This window comes from Coregonus clupeaformis, unplaced genomic scaffold (assembly GCF_020615455.1).
Source record: "Coregonus clupeaformis isolate EN_2021a unplaced genomic scaffold, ASM2061545v1 scaf0709, whole genome shotgun sequence".
NCBI classification, from domain to species: Eukaryota; Metazoa; Chordata; class Actinopteri; order Salmoniformes; family Salmonidae; genus Coregonus; species Coregonus clupeaformis.
The window spans coordinates 126,437-146,838 of NW_025534164.1; the positions used below are offsets into that span (position 1 = coordinate 126,437).

At 44.6% G+C, this 20,402-nt stretch overlaps 1 protein-coding gene across 1 annotated transcript in view; it reads right to left on the minus strand.

The window, feature by feature from the left end:
- The window catches only part of LOC121560686 (speckle-type POZ protein-like A), a gene marked incomplete at its 3' end in the record, with an annotated part of 37,631 nt that extends 23,066 nt beyond the window's left edge, over positions 1-14,565 (minus strand). The window contains exons 1-2 of the mRNA XM_045216431.1: positions 14,197-14,565; positions 12,667-12,825 (exon numbers count right to left, since the gene is read on the minus strand). Of these exons, the coding sequence (XP_045072366.1) occupies positions 12,667-12,699 (33 nt within the window). The remainder of the gene's footprint in view (positions 1-12,666; positions 12,826-14,196) is intronic.
- Positions 14,566-20,402: the final 5,837 nt, after the last annotated feature.

The following is a 20,402-nucleotide window of genomic DNA, read 5'->3' on the forward strand; positions in this document are numbered from 1 at the left end:
TTCATCCACACAGCCTACAGACCACTGATTCATCCACACAGCCTACAGACCACTGATTCATCCACACAGCCTACAGACCACTGATACATCCACACAGCCTACAGACCACTGATACAGCCTACAGACCACTGATACAGCCTACAGACCACTGATACAGCCTACAGACCACTGATACAGACCTTTGGAACCCTAACCTTAACTCTAACCCTAATAAATCCATGTAATGTAGCCTACACCATCAACCCTAACCCTAATAAATCCATGTAATGTAGCCTACACCATCAACCCTAACCCTAATAAATCCATGTAATGTAGCCTACACCATCAACCCTAACCCTAACCCTAATAAATCCATGTAATGTAGCCTACACCATCAACCCTAACTCTAACCCTAATAAATCCATGTAATGTAGCCTACACCATCAACCCTAACCCTAACCCTAATAAATCCATGTAATGTAGCCTACACCATCAACCCTAACTCTAACCCTAATAAATCCATGTAATGTAGCCTACACCATCAACCCTAACCCTAACCCTAATAAATCCATGTAATGTAGCCTACACCATCAACCCTAACCCTAACCCTAATAAATCCATGTAATGTAGCCTACACCATCAACCCTAACCCTAATAAATCCATGTAATGTAGCCTACACCATCAACCCTAACCCTAATAAATCCATGTAATGTAGCCTGCACATTCACAATAAATCCATTATTTATTATAAACAGGTCTAATGAAAGATGATATGAAGAAAATGTCGTCTATTTCAGAAGAACAGAATAGCATCCTCTGAGTTGTCCTTATGTTAGGTCCTGATCTGGCTATGCCATATCGCTGTGGGCTACACTAGTTCATTTAGCAGGCAAGATTTGCTTAGAATTCCATGGCATTATTTTATATTTTTGTATAGTATGAACAATAAAATTGAACATAGCTAAAAAAAATAGAAAGGATATTTTTCCCCAACCGATTTCCGAGGGAGTGCGCACATGCGGCTATTCTGTGTTAAGCAGTTAACAAAGAAACAGGTCCTCCTATATGCTTAATTTAGAGTTATTTATGCAACTTTAGTTGTTCTATAAACATTGGGTTATATGTTTAGATTTCTAAAACAGTTTAAGGCTACATAACACGACTAATGATGATTTGAAAACGGTATGGAGCTCTCTCGGCTGTACACACTTCATCAGTCTCTCATTCACTATTTGACAACCACTTGATAATATTCTCACCCATAAAATTATTATCAATTTAATCTGGTCTTTACATATAGCCTAATAATATGTGTGGATTATTAATTTTTTTATAGAACGGCCCCTAAAACATATTTATACAGTAACAGTCAAAAGTTTGGACACACCTACTCATTCAAGGGTTTTTCTTTATTTTAAGTATTTTCTACACTGTAAAATAGTGACGAAATCAAAACTATGAAATAACACATATGGAATCATGTAGTAACCAACAAAAGTGTTGGACAAATCAAAATATATGTTATATTTGAGATTCTTCAAAGTAGCCACCCTTTGCCTTGATGACAGCTTTGCACACTCTTGGCATTATCTCAACCAGCTTCACCTGGAATGCTTTTCCAACGGTCTTGAAGGAGTTCCCACACATGCTGAGCACTTGTTGGCTGCTTTTCCTTCACTCTGCGGTCCAACTCATCCAAAACCATCTCAATTGGGTTGAAGTCAGGTGATTGTGGAGGCCAGGTCATCTGATGCAGCACTCCATCACTCTCCTTCTTGGTCAAATAGCCCTTCCACAGCCTGGAGGTGTGTTGGGTCATTGTCCTTTTGAAAAACAAATGATTGTCCCACGCTGAGCTGTAGTCAATGAACAGCATTCTCACGTAGGTGTTCCTTTTATCCATGAGGGAAAGGCGAGTGTGGAGTGGTATAAGTATTGGAGTGGGTCTAGGGTTTCTGTGATGATGGTGTTTATGTAAGCCATGACCAGCCTTTCAAAGCACTTCATGGCTACAGATGTGAATGCTACGGGTTGGTAGTAATTTAGGCAGGTTACCTTGGCGTTCTTGGGCACAGGGAATATAGTGGTCTGCTTGAAACATGTTGGTATTACAGACTCGGTCAGGGAGAGGTTGAAAATGTCAGTGAAGACACTTGCCAGTTGGTCAGCGCATGCTCTGAGTACACGTCCTGGTAATCCGTCAGGCCCTGCGGCCTTGTGAATGTTGACCTGTTTAAAGGTCTTATTCACATCGGCTATGGAGAGCGTGATCACACAGTGGTCCGGAACAGCTGGTGGTCTCATGCATGCTTCAGTGTTGCTTGCCTCGAAGCGCGCCTAGAAGTCAGTTAGCTTGTCTGGTAGGCTCGTGTCACTGGGCAGCTCGCTGCTGTGCTTCCCTTTGTAGTCCGTAATAGTTTGCAAGCCCTGCCACCTCCAGCGAGCATTAGAGCCTGTATAGTAGGATTCAATCTTAGTCCTGTATTGACGCTTTGATTGTTTGATGGTTCGTCTGAGGGCATTGCGGGATTTCTTATAAGCGTCCGGGTTAGTGTCCCGCTCCTTGAAAGCGGCAGCTCTACCCTTTAGCTCAGTGCGGATGTTGCCTGTAATCCATGGCTTCTAGTTGGGGTATGTACGTACGGTCACTGTGGGGACGACGTCATCGATGCACTTATTGATGAAGCCAGTGACTGATGTGGTGTACTCCTCAATGCCATCGGAAGAATCCTGGAACATATTCCAGTCTGTGCTAGCAAAAAAATCTTGTAGCTTAGCATCCACGTCATCTGACCACTTCCGTATTGAGCGAGTCACTTTTATTTTTATTTAACCTTTATTTAACCAGGTAAGCCAGTTGAGAACAAGTTCCCATTTACAACTGCGACCTGGCCAAGATAAAGCAAAGCAGTGTGATAAAAAAAAACAGAGTTACATATGGGGTAAACAAAACATAAAGTCAAAAATACAACAGAAAATATATATACAGTGGGTGCAAATGTAGCAAGTTATGGAGGTAAGGCAATAAATAGGCCATAGTGCAAAGTAATTACAATTTAGTATTAACACTGGAATGATACAGTGGGGGAAAAAAGTATTTAGTCAGCCACCAACTGTGCAAGTTCTCCCACTTAAAAAGATGATTTTCATCATAGGTACATGTCAATTATGACAGACAAATTGAGGAAAACAAATCCAGAAAATCACATTGTAGGATTTTTTATGAATTTATTTGCAAATTATGGTGGAAAAGAAGTATTTGGTCACCTACAAACAAGCAAGATTTCTGGCTCTCACAGACCTGTAACTTCTTCTTTAAGAGGCTCCTCTGTCCTCCACTCGTTACCTGTATTAATGGCACCTGTTTGAACTTGTTATCAGTATAAAAGACACCTGTCCACAACCTCAAACAGTCACACTCCAAACTCCACTATGGCCAAGACCAAAGAGCTGTCAAAGGACACCAGAAACAAAATTGTAGACTTGCACCAGGCTGGGAAGACTGAATCTGCAATAGGTAAGCAGCTTGGTTTGAAGAAATCAACTGTGGGAGCAATTATTAGGAAATGGAAGACATACAAGACCACTGATAATCTCCCTCGATCTGGGGCTCCACGCAAGATCTCACCCTGTGGGGTCAAAATGATCACAAGAATGGTGAGTGAAAATCCCAGAACCACACAGGGGGACCTAGTGAATGACCTGCAGAGAGCTGGGACCAAAGTAACAAAGCCTACCATCAGTAACACACTACGCCGCCAGGGACTCAAATCCTGCAGTGCCAGACGTGTCCCCCTGCTTAAGCCATGTCCAGGCCCGTCTGAAGTTTGCTAGAGTGCATTTGGATGATCCAGAAGAGGATTGGGAGAATGTCATATGGTCAGATGAAACCAAAATAGAACTTTTTGGTAAAAACTCAACTCGTCGTGTTTGGAGAACAAAGAATGCTGAGTTGCATCCAAAGAACACCATACCTACTGTGAAGCATGGGGGTGGAAACATCATGCTTTTGGGCTGTTTTTCTGCAAAGGGACCAGGACGACTGATCCGTGTAAAGGAAAGAATGGGGCCATGTATCGTGAGATTTTGAGTGAAAACCTCCTTCCATCAGCAAGGGCATTGAAGATGAAACGTGGCTGGGTCTATCAGCATGACAATGATCCCAAACACACCGCCCGGGCAACGAAGGAGTGGCTTCGTAAGAAGCATTTCAAGGTCCTGGAGTGGCCTAGCCAGTCTCCAGATCTCAACCCCATAGAAAATCTTTGGAGGGAGTTGAAAGTCCGTGTTGCCCAGCAACAGCCCCAAAACATCACTGCTCTAGAGGAGATCTGCTTGGAGGAATGGGCCAAAATACCAGCAACAGTGTGTGAAAACCTTGTGAAGACTTACAGAAAATGTTTGACCTGTGTCATTGCCAACAAAGGGTATACAGTGAGGGAAAAAAGTATTTGATCCCCTGCTGATTTTGTACGTTTGCCCACTGACAAATAAATGATCAGTCTATAATTTTAATGGTATGTTTATTTGAACAGTGAGAGACAGAATAACAACAAAAAAATCCAGAAAAACGCATGTCAAAAATGTTATAAATTGATTTGCATTTTAATGAGGGAAATAAGTATTTGACCCCCTCTCAATCAGAAAGATTTCTGGCTCCCAGGTGTCTTTTATACAAGTAACGAGCTGAGATTAGGAGCACACTCTTAAAGGGAGTGCTCCTAATCTCAGCTTGTTATCTGTATAAAAGACACCTGTCCACAGAAGCAATCAATCAATCAGATTCCAAACTCTCCACCATGGCCAAGGCCAAAGAGCTCTCCAACGATGTCAGGGACAAGATTGTAGACCTACACAAGGCTGGAATGGGCTACAAGACCATCGCCAAGCAGCTTGGTGAGAAGGTGACAACAGTTGGTGTGATTATTCGCAAATGGAAGAAACACAAAAGAACTGTCAATCTGTCTCGGCCTGGGGCTCCATGCAAGATCTCACCTCGTGGAGTTGCAATGATCATGAGAACGGTGAGGAATCAGCCCAGAACTACACGGGAGGATCTTGTCAATGATCTCAAGGCAGCTGGGACCATAGTCACCAAGAAAACAATTGGTAACACACTACGCCGTGAAGGACTGAAATCCTGCAGCGCACGCAAGGTCCCCCCTGCTCAAGAAAGCACATATACAGGCCCATCTGAAGTTTGCCAATGAACATCTGAATGATTCAGAGGAGAACTGGGTGAAAGTGTTGTGGTCAGATGAGACCAAAATCGAGCTCTTTGGCATCAACTCAACTCGCCGTGTTTGGAGGAGGAGGAATGCTGCCTATGACCCCAAGAACACCATCCCCACCGTCAAACATGGAGGTGGAAACATTATGCTTTGGGGGTTTTTTTCTGCTAAGGGGACAGGACAACTTCACCGCATCAAAGGGACGATGGACGGGGCCATGTACCGTCAAATCTTGGGTGAGAACCTCCTTCCCTCAGCCAGGGCATTGAAAATGGGTCGTGGATGGGTATTCCAGCATGACAATGACCCCAAACACACGGCCAAGGCAACAAAGGAGTGGCTCAAGAAGAAGCACATTAAGGTCCTGGAGTGGCCTAGCCAGTCTCCAGACCTTAATCCCATAGAAAATCTGTGGAGGGAGCTGAAGGTTTGAGTTGCCAAATGTCAGCCTCGAAACATTAATGACTTGGAGAAGATCTGCAAAGAGGAGTGGGACAAAATCCCTCCTGAGATGTGTGTAAACCTGGTGGCCAACTACAAGAAACGTCTGACCTCTGTGATTGCCAACAAGGGTTTTGCCACCAAGTACTAAGTCATGTTTCGCAGAGGGGTCAAATCCTTATTTCCCTCATTAAAATGCAAATCAATTTATAACATTTTTGACATGCGTTTTTCTGGATTTTTTTGATGTTATTCTGTCTCTCGCTGTTCAAATAAACCTACCATTAAAATTATAGACTGATCATGTCTTTGTCAGTGGGCAAACGTACAAAATCAGCAGGGGATCAAATACTTTCTTCCCTCACTGTATAACAAAGTATTGAGAAACTTTTGTTATTGACCAAATACTTATTTTCCACCATAATTTGCAAATAAATTCATAAAAAATCCTACAATGTGATTTTCTGGATTTTTTTTTCTCATTTTGTCTGTCATAGTTGACGTGTACCGATGATGAAAATTACAGACCTAGGTATTTGTAGTTGTCCACATACTCTAGGTCAGACCCGTCAAGAGTAGTGATTCTAGTCGGGTGGGCGGGTGCCAGCAGCGTTCGATTGAAGAGCATGCATTTAGTTTTACTAGTGTTTAAGAGCAGTTGGAGGCTACGGAAGGAGTGTTGTATGGCATTGAAGCTCGTTTGGAGGTTTGTTAACACAGTGTCCAATGAAGGGCCAGATGTATACAAAATGGTGTCGTCTGCGTAGAGGTGGATCTGAGAGTCACCAGCAGCAAGAGCGACATCATTGATATACACAGAGAATAGAGTCGGCCCGAGAATTGAGCCCTGTGGCACACCCATAGAGACTGCCATAGGTCCAGACAACAGGGCCTCCGATTTGACACATTGAACTCTATCTGAGAAGTAGTTGGTGAACCAGGCGAGGCAGTCATTTGAGAAACCATGGCTATTTAGTCTGCCAATAAGAATGCAGTGGTTGACAGAGTCAAAAGCCTTGGCCAGGTCGATGAAGACGGCTGCACAGTACTGTCTATTATCGATCGCGGTTATAATATCGTTTAGGACCTTGAGCGTGGCTGAGGTGCACCCATGACCAGCTCGGAAACCGGATTGCATAGCGGAGAAGGTACGGTGGGATTCGAAATGGTCGGTGATCTGTTTGTTAACTTGGCTTTCAAATACTTTCGAAAGGCAGGGCAGGATGGATATAGGTCTGTAACAGTTTGGATCTAGAGTGTCACCCCCTTTGAAGAGGGGGATGACCGCGGCAGCTTTCCAATCTCTGGGGATCTCAGATGATACGAAAGATAGGTTGAACAGGCTAGTAATAGGGGTTGCTACAATTTCGGCGGCTAATTTTAGAAAGACAGGGTCCAGATTGTCTAGCCCAGATGATTTGTAGGGGTCCAGATTTTGCAGCTCTTTCAGAACATCAGCTGTCTGAATTTGTGTGAAGGAAGGCAAGTTGCAGCGGAGGGTGCAGAGCTGGTGGCCGGGGTAGCCAGGTGGAAAGCATTGCCAGCCGTAGCAAAATGCTTCTTCAAATTCTCGATTATTGTACATTTATCGGTGGTGATAGTGTTTCCTAGCCTCAGTGCAGTGGGCAGCTGGGAGAAGGTGCTCTTATTCTCCATGGACTTTACAGTGTCCCAAAACTTTTTGGAGTTAGTGCTACAGGATGCAAATTCCTGTTTGAAAAAGCTAGCCTTTGCTTTCCTAACTGATTGTGTATATTGGTTCCTAACTTCCCTGAAAGGTTGCATATCGCGGGGGCTGTTCGATGCTAATGCAGTATGGCACAGGATGTTTTTGTGCTGGTTATGGGCAGTCAAGTCTGGGGTGAACCAGGGGCTATATCTGTTCTTAGTTCTGAATTTTTTGAATGGGGCATGCTTATTTAAGATTGAGAGGAAAGCACTTTTAAAGAACAACCAGGCATCCTCTACTGACGGAATGAGATCTATATCCATCCAGGATACCTGGGCCAGGTCAATTAGAAAGGCCTGCTCGCTAAAATGTTTTATGGAGCATTTGACAGTGTTGAGGGGTGGTCGTTTGACCGCGGACCAATTACGGATGCAGGCAATAAGGCAGTGATCGATGAGATCCTGGTTGAAGACAGCGGAGGTGTATTTAGAGGGTAGGTTAGTCAGGATGATATACATTTACGTCATTTAGCAGACGCTCTTATCCAGAGCGACTTACAAATTGGTGCATTCACCCTATAGCCAGTGGGTTAACCACTTTACAATAAAACATTATTATTTTTTATTTTTTGGGGGCGGGTAGAAGGATTACTTCATCCTATCCCAGGTATTCCTTAAAGAGGTGGGGTTTCAAATGTCTCCGGAAGGTGGTCAGTGACTCCGCTGTCCTGGCGTCGTGAGGGAGCTTGTTCCACCATTGGGGTGCCAGAGCAGCAAATAGCTGCTGAGCTGAGCGGGAACTGTGCTTCCGTAGAGGTAGGGGAGCTAGCAGGCCAGAGGTGGATGAACGTAGTGCCCTCGTTTGGGTGTAGGGTCTGATCAGAGCCTGAAGGTAAGGAGGTGCCGTTCCCCTCACAGCTCCGTAGGCAAGCACCATGGTCTTGTAGTAGATGCGAGCCTCAACTGGAAGCCAGTTACTTTAAAGTATTTTGTGTAGATCATTGACAAAAAAATTACAATTAAATCCATTTTAATCCCACCTTGTAACAACAAAATGTGGAAAATGTCAAGGGGTGTGAATACTTTTACTGATGACTTCTGTAAGTGTTTTGCACAAAGGATTTTGGGGCATTGTTTACTATCCAGCATCAACCTCTTGTTGTTCTGTAGTATCTCATCATCAAAGACCACATATATTTACTATAAACCAAAGAACCTCTCCTGTGTCTCTGCATTTGCATTGATGTCAGAGAGAATAGAAGGACAATAGAGCGCTGAGTCCGTTTGGCAGGCTAATAATGACCATCAGCGGACAGTTCCAATAGAGTGCTGAGTCCGTTTGGTAGGCTAATAATGACCATCAGCGGGCAGTTCCAATAGAGTGCTGAGTCCGTTTGGTAGGCTAATAATGACCATCAGCGGGCAGTTCCAATAGAGCGCTGAGTCCGTTTGGTAGGCTAATAATGACCATCAGCGGGCAGTTCCAATAGAGTGCTGAGTCCGTTTGGTAGGCTAATAATGACCATCAGCGGGCAGTTCCAATAGAGCGCTGAGTCCGTTTGGTAGGCTAATAATGACCATCAGCGGGCAGTTCCAATAGAGCGCTGAGTCCGTTTGGTAGGCTAATAATGACCATCAGCGGGCAGTTCCAATAGAGCGCTGAGTCCGTTTGGTAGGCTAATAATGACCATCAGCAGGCAGTTCCAATAGAGTGCTGAGTCCGTTTGGCAGGCTAATAATGACCATCAGCGGGCAGTTCCAATAGAGTGCTGAGTCCGTTTGGCAGGCTAATAATGACCATCAGCGGGCAGTTCCAATAGAGTGCTGAGTCCGTTTGGTAGGCTAATAATGACCATCAGCGGGCAGTTCCAATAGAGTGCTGAGTCCGTTTGGTAGGCTAATAATGACCATCAGCGGGCAGTTCCAATAGAGTGCTGAGTCCGTTTGGTAGGCTAATAATGACCATCAGCGGGCAGTTCCAATAGAGTGCTGAGTCCGTTTGGTAGGCTAATAATGACCATCAGCGGGCAGTTCCAATAGAGCGCTGAGTCCGTTTGGTAGGCTAATAATGACCATCAGCGGGCAGTTCCAATAGAGTGCTGAGTCCGTTTGGCAGGCTAATAATGACCATCAGCGGGCAGTTCCAATAGAGTGCTGAGTCCTTTTGGTAGGCTAATAATGACCATCAGCGGGCAGTTCCAATAGAGTGCTGAGTCCGTTTGGTAGGCTAATAATGACCATCAGCGGGCAGTTCCAATAGAGTGCTGAGTCCGTTTGGTAGGCTAATAATGACCATCAGCGGGCAGATCCAATAGAGTGCTGAGTCCGTTTGGTAGGCTAATAATGACCATCAGCGGGCAGTTCCAATAGAGTGCTGAGTCCTTTTGGTAGGCTAATAATGACCATCAGCGGGCAGTTCCAATAGAGTGCTGAGTCCGTTTGGTAGGCTAATAATGACCATCAGCGGGCAGTTCCAATAGAGTGCTGAGTCCGTTTGGTAGGCTAATAATGACCATCAGCGGGCAGTTCCAATAGAGTGCTGAGTCCGTTTGGCAGGCTAATAATGACCATCAGCGGGCAGTTCCAATAGAGTGCTGAGTCCGTTTGGCAGGCTAATAATGACCATCAGCGGGCAGTTCCAATAGAGCGCTGAGTCCGTTTGGTAGGCTAATAATGACCATCAGCGGGCAGTTCCAATAGAGTGCTGAGTCCGTTTGGTAGGCTAATAATGACCATCAGCGGGCAGATCCAATAGAGTGCTGAGTCCGTTTGGTAGGCTAATAATGACCATCAGCGGGCAGTTCCAATAGAGCGCTGAGTCCGTTTGGTAGGCTAATAATGACCATCAGCGGGCAGTTCCAATAGAGTGCTGAGTCCGTTTGGTAGGCTAATAATGACCATCAGCGGGCAGTTCCAATAGAGTGCTGAGTCCGTTTGGTAGGCTAATAATGACCATCAGCGGGCAGTTCCAATAGAGCGCTGAGTCCGTTTGGTAGGCTAATAATGACCATCAGCGGGCAGTTCCAATAGAGTGCTGAGTCCGTTTGGTAGGCTAATAATGACCATCAGCAGGCAGTTCCAATAGAGTGCTGAGTCCGTTTGGTAGGCTAATAATGACCATCAGCGGGCAGTTCTGGAGAAGTTAACGGTCAAGTGGAGGTAATACGGTCACCGTAACAGCCCTAGTCCAGATAACATGTTACTGGATCACTATTACTGACTTATTGCACTAAGCTATATCCCAATTATATCTCCTTCCCCACAAAGTGTGCACTTGTTCACTTCCCTTCACTGATCTGAAATGAATGGGATCAGAAATATGGTGGAAACTCACTCTAGCCAATGCCTCCACCAATCAAATGGATCAGAAATATGGTGGAAACTCACTCTAGCCAATGCCTCCACCAATCAAATGCTTTTAGATGTGTCATGTAGTGAACGAGCGAACACTTCAATAGAAATACAATTATTATTATTATTACTGAGACTCTAGTCTGAGACGTGTCTCTAGTCTCAACAGTCTCCTCATCTAGTTGTGTTTCATGACCTGTCTCAACAGTCTCATCATCTAGTTGTGTTTCATGACCTGTCTCAACAGTCTCCTCATCTAGTTGTGTTTCATGACCTGTCTCAACAGTCTCCTCATCATCTAGTTGTGTTTCATGACCTGTCTCAACAGTCTCCTCATCATTTAGTTGTGTTTCATGACCTGTCTCAACAGTCTCCTCATCATTTAGTTGTGTTTCATGACCTGTCTCAACAGTCTCCTCATCTAGTTGTGTTTCATGACCTGTCTCAACAGTCTCCTCATCATTTAGTTGTGTTTCATGACCTGTCTCAACAGTCTCCTCATCATCTAGTTGTGTTTCATGACCTGTCTCAACAGTCTCCTCATCTAGTTGTGTTTCATGACCTGTCTCAACAGTCTCATCATCTAGTTGTGTTTCATGACCTGTCTCAACAGTCTCATCATCTAGTTGTGTTTCATGACCTGTCTCAACAGTCTCATCATCTAGTTGTGTTTCATGACCTGTCTCAACAGTCTCATCATCGTCTAGTTGTGTTTCATGACCTGTCTCAACAGTCTCCTCATCATCTAGTTGTGTTTCATGACCTGTCTCAACAGTCTCATCGTCTAGTTGTGTTTCATGACCTGTCTCAACAGTCTCCTCATCATCTAGTTGTGTTTCATGACCTGTCTCAACAGTCTCATCATCATCTAGTTGTGTTTCATGACCTGTCTCAACAGTCTCCTCATCATCTAGTTGTGTTTCATGACCTGTCTCAACAGTCTCATCATCATCTAGTTGTGTTTCATGACCTGTCTCAACAGTCTCATCGTCTAGTTGTGTTTCATGACCTGTCTCATCATTATCTAGTTGTTTCATGTCTCGACAGGCCTGCCGCCAGTTCATTGTCTCGACAGGCCTGCCGCCAGTTCATTGTCTCGACAGGCCTGCCGCCAGTTCATTGTCTCGACAGGCCTGCCGCCAGTTCATTGTCTCGACAGGCCTGCCGCCAGTTCATTGTCTCGACAGGCCTGCCGCCAGTTCATTGTCTCGACAGGCCTGCCGCCAGTTCATTGTCTCGACAGGCCTACCGCCAGTTCATTGTCTCGACAGGCCTGCCGCCAGTTCATTGTCTCGACAGGCCTGCTACCAGTTCATTGTCTCAACAGGCTACCAGCCTAGACAGGTCTGGAAGACAACACTGATGCATTCACTGAGCTGCCCTGTCCAACCCTGTTCAACACTGACCCTGTTCAACCCTGTCCAACCCCAACCCTGTCCAACCCCAACCCTGTTCAACCCCAACCCTAACCCTGTTCAACTTCTGCTTGCCACTTATTTGCCCGGACATACTATTCTAATGAATTACCCTTCTAATTTAGACTGGTCAGGACAGAATCCAAACACACCCATCATCCCTAACCCTTCTAATTTAGACTGGTCAGGACAGAATCCAAACACACCCATCATCCCTAACCCTTCTAATTTAGACTGGTCAGGACAGAATCCAAACACACCCATCATCCCTAACCCTTCTAATTTAGACTGGTCAGGACAGAATCCAAACACACCCATCATCCCTAACCCTTCTAATTTAGACTGGTCAGGACAGAATCCAAACACACCCATCATCCCTAACCCTTCTAATTTAGACTGGTCAGGACAGAATCCAAAGACACCCATCATCCCTAACCCTTCTAATTTAGACTGGCGAGGACATAATCCAAATCCACCCGACTATGAATAACTTGATATGCATTGTAACATATCCACTACATTACTATCATGACATTAAATTGGTAAGAAATCAGACCTGTGGAACTTGTACTGTACTCACCAGCAGACGTTGAAAGGAATGCTTATATTTCATGCTATTGATGGGAATCCCATGTACCCACCTCTCAGGACGGGTGATCAAATTAATGGTTAGAGATCAGAGTTCCCTAGGACCTAGGTTATCACTGACTGCTTCATGGTGCTGTCTGGAGATCCCACTCTGAGGAAAGAACAACCAACATTCAGACACTTGTTGGAACCAATCAAAATTCAGATGGATGTAAACCCCTTTGTCATCTGGGCCTGAACAGAAGTGACTTTCAAAAAGTAGCAGTTGCCTGACATGCCTGCAGACCAACCAACACCCTGATAATAGCCAACAGAAATCATGTCAGAATAAGATAATTATATTCCATGTATGTTATCATATATCTTAGAAGCATGTATGACTTCTTGTCAAATGACAGCTGTAGTCTGATGTTTTGGAGCAAGCTAGCTACTGGATGTTAGCTCTCAATTAATGTTTACCTGGAAACCCACATACATCATAATTATAGCTAAGAGCTTTATGAATGTCAGTTGGTGAAAAGTGAGAACCATTTTGCTTTATAATTGCCACATCTTCCAAACAAAACTAGTTAGCCAATCATCCCGGGTAAGCTAGTTGAGCATAGCTAGCCAGCTAAGGACCGGTCTCTTATCATTATGATATGTCAGCTAGCAATATAGCCGGCTAGTTTATCCTTGTGTTTTAGGACAAAAGTATTTGCTGTCCGCCTACGATTAATTTGATAATATGCGGCCAGAAGATGTTACCTTTATTTGGCCCAGACTCGGTGCTGAGGTTGTTTGTGTTGGCTAGCTAACGTTAGCTGTTTTGAAGCTAACGTTAAACCAGCAAGATTCAAAATAGCTAGCTAGACTGCCCTCCATTACTAGTTTGAACCAGGTTGATACGGGCTGTTAGCTAGCTAGACTGCCCTCCATTACTAGTTAGAACCAGGCACTATTAAGTGTTGATACGGGCTGTTAACTATCTAGCTTGCTAAATGTTTGGTAAACTGGCGAAGCTATATCATGACTAGGTACTGTACCATAGCTTCACGCTAGCTAACCTCTAAATAGTTGATTCCTCGGCGAGATAGCTATCAAAACTCCAACTAAATAACTGGTTGACTAACGTTAACAATAACATGGTGGCAGAACTAATGACTAACTGGAAAGTATAGTTAGCTATCTAGTTAACGTTGGTTTACACGGTTGTTCTGTTTGAGCAGGCCTGGCTAGCTAACGGTAGCTTAAAATCACTGTTGCTAGTTAATTGGTCAAGATCAAGCTTCGAAACAAAGGCGCTTCAGCATAATCTTCTTGAAAAACACTGCTGTTACCAACTAACATCGGACACTAGTTGGATACAGATGCTAAAATACAAACACACATGTAGTTCAGTTACCAATCATTACAAGGCTTGTTCGATAATATTGTTTTAGAAATACATCGGCGTCCAACGAAATGCTTATTCTGATGGAAAAGACTAGCTAACGTTAGCTAGCTAGGGGAAATTGGAAAATATGATGTTTTGACTACGAACCTTTCATTTCCATGCTTCCACTAAATGCAACGAATCATATCTCAGCCGTTCATTTCACCATCAGTTATTTTGCTAAACAATGTAAAACTGCGTTTGAAACATTCTAGCTACGTAAGATGTATAGCTATATGTTTTTCCAAGTCTACCATGCTAGGCTAGTTGTAGGCTTGTGAGGTGGCAGCAGATCAGTTAGCGGCTAGCTTCTCCCTGCAGACAACGCGGTTGCTGGAACATTTTTACTTCCTGGTCTCATCAGCAGATGATTTATGTGGTATTTTCTATCCTGCACAGCGCTCATGCCGCTTTCAAAACAACTGGGAACTCGGAAAAATACGAGGTCAAATCATTACGTCAGTGATCTTCAGGTCGGAAAGTCGGAGCCCTAGAAAGAGGCCCGAGTTCCCGAGTTGGAATTACGAGTTGGATGACAGACCGTTCAAATCGATCTTTCCTAGTTGGAGCTCGTTTTTTTTTCCGAGTTCCCATTTGTTTTGAACGCATTGAAGTCGGAAGTCGGAGATTTCAGAGTTCCCAGTTGTTTTGAACACGGCATGACTCAGCCGTTGAAAAAGTACTCAATTGGCATACTTGAGTAAAGGTAAAGATACCTTAATAGAAAATGACTAAAGTACATTTTAGTCATTTAGCAGACGCTCTTATCCAGAGCGACTTACAGTTAGTGAATGCATACATGTATATATATATATATATATTTTTTTTTTTTATACTGGCCCCCGTGGGAAACGAACCCACATCCCTGCCGGCCAAACCCTCCCCTACCTTGGACGACGCTGGACCAATTGTGCGCCGCCCATGGGTCTCCCGGTCGCGGCCGGCTGCAACAGAACCGGGACTCGAACCAGGATCTCTAGTGGCACAGCTAGCCTTAGGCCACTCGGGAGTAAAGTAAAAGTAAAAGTCACCCAGTAAACTACTACTTGAGTAAAAGTCTAAAAGTGTTTTGTTTTAAATATACTTAAGTATCAAAAGTGGGCTCCTAACCAACTGTGCTATTTTGTTTGTTTTTTCGCGTTGTTTGTAACTTATTTTTTAACTTATTGTGTACATAATGTTGCTGCTACCGTCTCTTATGACTGAAAATAACTTTTGGACATCAGAACAGCGATTACTCACCTCGAACTGGACGAACATTTTTCCGATTTGAAGAATATACTGCTTTCTTGGGAACGGGCCCAAATCCCGTCATTAGATTGAAGAAAAGACGGAGAAAAAGGGGTCGGAGGTCGGGCTGCCTTCTGAGAATTCGTAGGCGAGTGAGTAAACGTCCACCACCGTCCGTTCTATTGGCCAACGTGCAATCACTGGAAAACAAAATGAATGATCTAAGATCAAGAATATCCTACCAACTGGACATTAAAAACTGTAACATCTAACGTTTCACCGAGTCGTGGCTGAACGACGACACAGATAATACAGAGCTGGCAGGATTTTACATGCATCGGCTGGACAGAGAAGTAAGACGAGGGGCGGGGGTGTGTGTCTATTTGTCAATAACAGTTGGTGCGCGATGTCTACTATTAAAGAAGTCTCAAGGTATTGCTCGCCTGGGGTAGAGTACCTTATGATAAACTGTAGACCACACTCTAATCTACCAAGAGAGTTCTCATCTATATTATTCATAGCTGTCTATTTACCACCACAAACCGATGCTAGCGCTAAGACCACACTCAATGAGCTGTATAAGGCCATAAGCAGACAGGAAAATGCTCATCCAGAAGCAGCGCTCCTAGTGGCCGGGGACTTTAATGCAGGCAAATTTAAATCCGTTTGACCTACCAGCATGTGCAACCAGAGGAAAAAAAACTCTAGACCACCTTTACTCCACACACAGAGACACATAGAAAGCTCTCCCTCGCCCTCCATTTGGCAAATCTGACCATAATTATATCCTCCTGATTCCTGCTTATAAGCTAAAACTAAAGCAGGAAGTACTAGTGACTCGCTCAATACGGAAGTGGTCAGATGACGCGGATGCTACGCTACAGGACTGTTTTGCTAGCACAGACTGGAATATGTTCTGGGATTCATCGAATGGCATTGAGGAGTACACCACCTCAGTCATCGGCTTCATCAATAAGTGCATCGACGACGTCATCCACACAGTGGCTGTACGTACATATCCCAACCAGAAGCCATGGATTACAGGCAACAGCCGCATCACGCTAAAGGCTAGATCTGCCGCTTTCAAGGAGCGGGACACTAATCCGGACAGTTATAAGAAACCCTGCTACGCCCTCAGATGAACCATCAAACAGGCAAAGAGTCAATACAGGACTAAGATTGAATCGTACTACACCGGCTCTGACGCTCGTCGGATGTGGCAGGGCTTGAAAACTATTACGGACTACAAAAGGAAACCCAGCCGCGAGTTGCCCAGTGACACGAGCCTACCAGATGAGCTAAATGCCTTTTAGGCTCGCTTCGAGGCAAGCGACACTGAAGTATGCATGAGAGCACCGGCTGTTCCGGACGACTGTGTGATAACGCTCTCGTTAGCCGATGTGAGCAAGACCTTTAAACAGGTCAACATTCACAAGGCCGCAGGGCAAGACGGATTACCAGGACGTGTACTCCAAGCATGTGCTGACCAACTGGCAAGTGTCTTCACCGACATTTTCAACCTCTCCCTGACCGAGTCTGTAATACCTACATGTTTCAAGCAGACCATCATAGTCCCTGTGCCCAAGGAAGCGAAGGTAACCTGCCTAATGATTACCGCCCCGTAGCACTCACGTCTATAGCCATTAAGTGATTTGAAAGGCTGGTCATGGCTCACATCAACACCATCAACACCATCATCCCAGAAACCCTAGACCCACTCTAATTCGCATACCGCCCCAACAGAGCCACAGATGACGCAATCTCAATTGCACTCCACACTGCCCTTTCCCACTTGGACAAAAGGAACACCTATGTGAGAATGCTGTTCATTGACTACAGCTCAGCGTTCAACACCATATTGCCCACAAAGCTCATCACTAAGCTAAGGACCCTGGGACTAAACACCTCCCTCTGCAACTGGATCCTGGACTTTCTGATGGGCTGCCTCCAGGTGTTAAGGGTAGGCAACAACACGTCTGCGTGCTTTGTCCCCACCTGTACTCCCTGGTCACTGACGGGCCGCCCCCAGGTGTTAAGGGTAGGCAACAACACGTCTGCGTGCTCAGTCCCCACCTGTACTCCCTGTTCACTGACGGGCTGCCTCCAGGTGTTAAGGATAGGCAACAACACGTCTGCGTGCTTTGTCCCCACCTGTACTCCCTGTTCACTTACGGGCTGCCTCCAGGTGGTAAGGGTAGGCAACAACACGTCTGCGTGCTTAGTCCCCACCTGTACTCCCTGTTCACTAAGACTGCATAGCCAAACACGACTCCAACACCATCATTAAGTTTGCTGACGACACAACAGTGGTAGGCCTGATCACCGACAACGATTAGACAGCCTATAGGGAGGTCAGAGACCTGGCCATGTGGTGCCAGGATAACAACCTCTCCCTCAATGTGACCAAGACAAAGGAGCTGATCGTGGACTACAGGAAAAGGAGGGCCGAACAGGCACCCATTAACATCGACGGGGCTGTAGTGGAGCGGGTCGAGAGTTTCAAGTTCCTTGGTGTCCACATCACCAACAAACTATCATGGTCCAAACACACCAAGACAGTCGTGAAGAGGGCACGACAACACCTTTTCCCCCACAGGAGACTGAAAAGATTGGGCATGGTTCCCCAGAACCTCAAAAGTTATACAGCTGCACCATCGAGAGCATCCTGAATGGTTGCATCACCGCCTGGTATGGCAACTGCTTGGCATCTGACCATAAGGTGCTACAGAGGGTAGAGTGTACGGCCCAGTACATCACTGGGGCCAAGCTTCCTGCCATCCAGGACCTATATACCAGGCGGTATCAGAGGAAAGCCCAAAAAATTGTCAAAGACTCCAGTCACCCTAGTCATAGACTGTTCTCTCTGCTACCGCACGGCAAGCGGTACCGGAGCGCCAAGTCTAGGACCAAAAGGCTCCTTAACAGCTTCTACCCCCAAGCCATAAGACTGCTGAACAATTAATCAAATGGCCACCCAGACTATTTACATTGACCCCCCCCATTTGTTTTTACACTGCTGCTACCCGCTGTTTATTATCTACGTATAGTCACTTTACCCCTATGTAACAGTGTTGCTTCCGACCCTCTCCTCGCCCCTACCTGGGCTTGAACCAGGGACCCTCTGCACACATCGACAACAGTCACCCTCGAAGCACCGTTACCCGTCGCTCCACAAAAGCAGCGGCCCTTGCAGAGCAAGGGAAACAACTACTTCAAGGTCTCAGAGCGAGTGACGTCACCGATTGAAATGCTACTAGTGCGCACCGCTAACTAGCTAGCCATTTCACACCGGTTACACCTACCTACATGTACAAATTACCTCAACTAATCTCTACCCTCGCACATTGGCTCAGTACCAGTACCCCCTGTATATAGCCTCGTTATTGTTATTTTATTGTGTTACTTTTTATTTTATTTTAATTATTTTCTTAACTCTTTCTTAACTCTCCTGTTGTATTCGGCGCATGTGACAAATATTTGTTTTGATTTGATTTAACTGTGCTTTGTTTGATTGGAATCCCTAACTGTGCTTTATTTGATTGGAATCACTAACTGTGCTTTGTTTGATTGGAATCACTAACTGTACTTTGTTTGAACGCAGCCCACCTTTCTTCTCTCTCCCTCTGACATCACTCGCCTGGTGAACACAAAGCAGCTTTGGGTAATGGCGCTTTCAAGACAACTGGAAACTCAGAATTAATGAGGTTAAATCATGATGTCATGTTGGAAAGTCGGAGCTCTAGAAAAATGCCATAGTTCTCGAGTTGGAATTCCGAGTTTGATGACCGTTCAAAACGATTTTTCCCAGTCGGAGCTTGTTTTTTTTGCGAGTTCCCAGTTTATTTGAACGCACTGAAATCGGAAGTCTGATTTTTCCGATTTCTGAGCTCCCAGTTGTTTTGAACGCGGCATAAGCTGCTCAGAAACAATACACTATAATGACACCCTGTAGGCCTGTGATAACTAGGCGTCCGCATGCTTCACATCCGAAACAGTTTGTGCATACAGTATATTATGACTACATTTTGTGAATTTTGGTCTTCGCCAAGGTTTTTTTTCAAGTGTTCCTGCACACAAAAACAATTATTGAGGCCGAAGTCGGTAGCCAAAGTTTATGCCCCTTAGTTGGTGATTGGTCAACATTAGGGTTAACCTAATGGAGCCTCAGAGTGGAGGTGTCATAATACCCATAAAACCTAGCGGTCAAACAGGGAAATGGTTCCAGTCGTTTAGAAACACTTAAAATAAGGGATGTGTTTCTTGTAGGCTTACCCTGGCGTGACGTTTTGATAACCGTGTAAATCTCTCTTGGACAAGGTAAGGTATCAATATATTAGCCAAAAATGAAATGCTAATTAGCTGCTAATGTGGCTATCATACAGAACTACAGAGAGGAAGAAGAAGAGGCCCAACTCGGCGGAAGATCTGTCTCCCTCCAGCAGGTGGTGTGTGTTTGTTATTTTGCTCTCCAAGCAAGGAGTTTTAGTGTGGAGGTCAATGAGAGATTGTTGAATTTGGTCAACAAAACATTTTATGGCTTATTTGCTACGTGAGGTTTATTTGATCGAATAGAAATTTCGTAAAGTTTAAGTTGTTACGAGTGTACTGATATAAGTAGGACACTTGAAATCCCGGCAACTTTTAGAAAAAAACTTTATATTGGAATTGTCTCGTGATGGCTATGCATATTCATGGCTGAGGATAGTAGAATAGCATCTCTCTCCATTGAATACAGGCGATTGACGTCAACAACCCTCATCGAATATTCAAAAAGGATTACAATAATGAGATGTATCCACCAATCCAAAGAAAGGATAGGTGGGAGCTAGACTCCCATTTTTAGGGTGGAGAAACATGTATCTTGTCAGTATATCCATGATCTTTGAGAACTGAAAATGCCTGTCTCAAGGTTCACGTCACTCATTAGGGCCATGATGATCTGGATGAGACTGCCGAACCGAGGCAAAGGTAAGAATCTCTGGATTAACTATCAAATGTTAGCTAAATGTAAGTATTTAATAAAATGGCTAAAGTTGTTTAAATTGACAATTCTGTGAACTGTCTTGGGCAAGTTTTAAATAGAA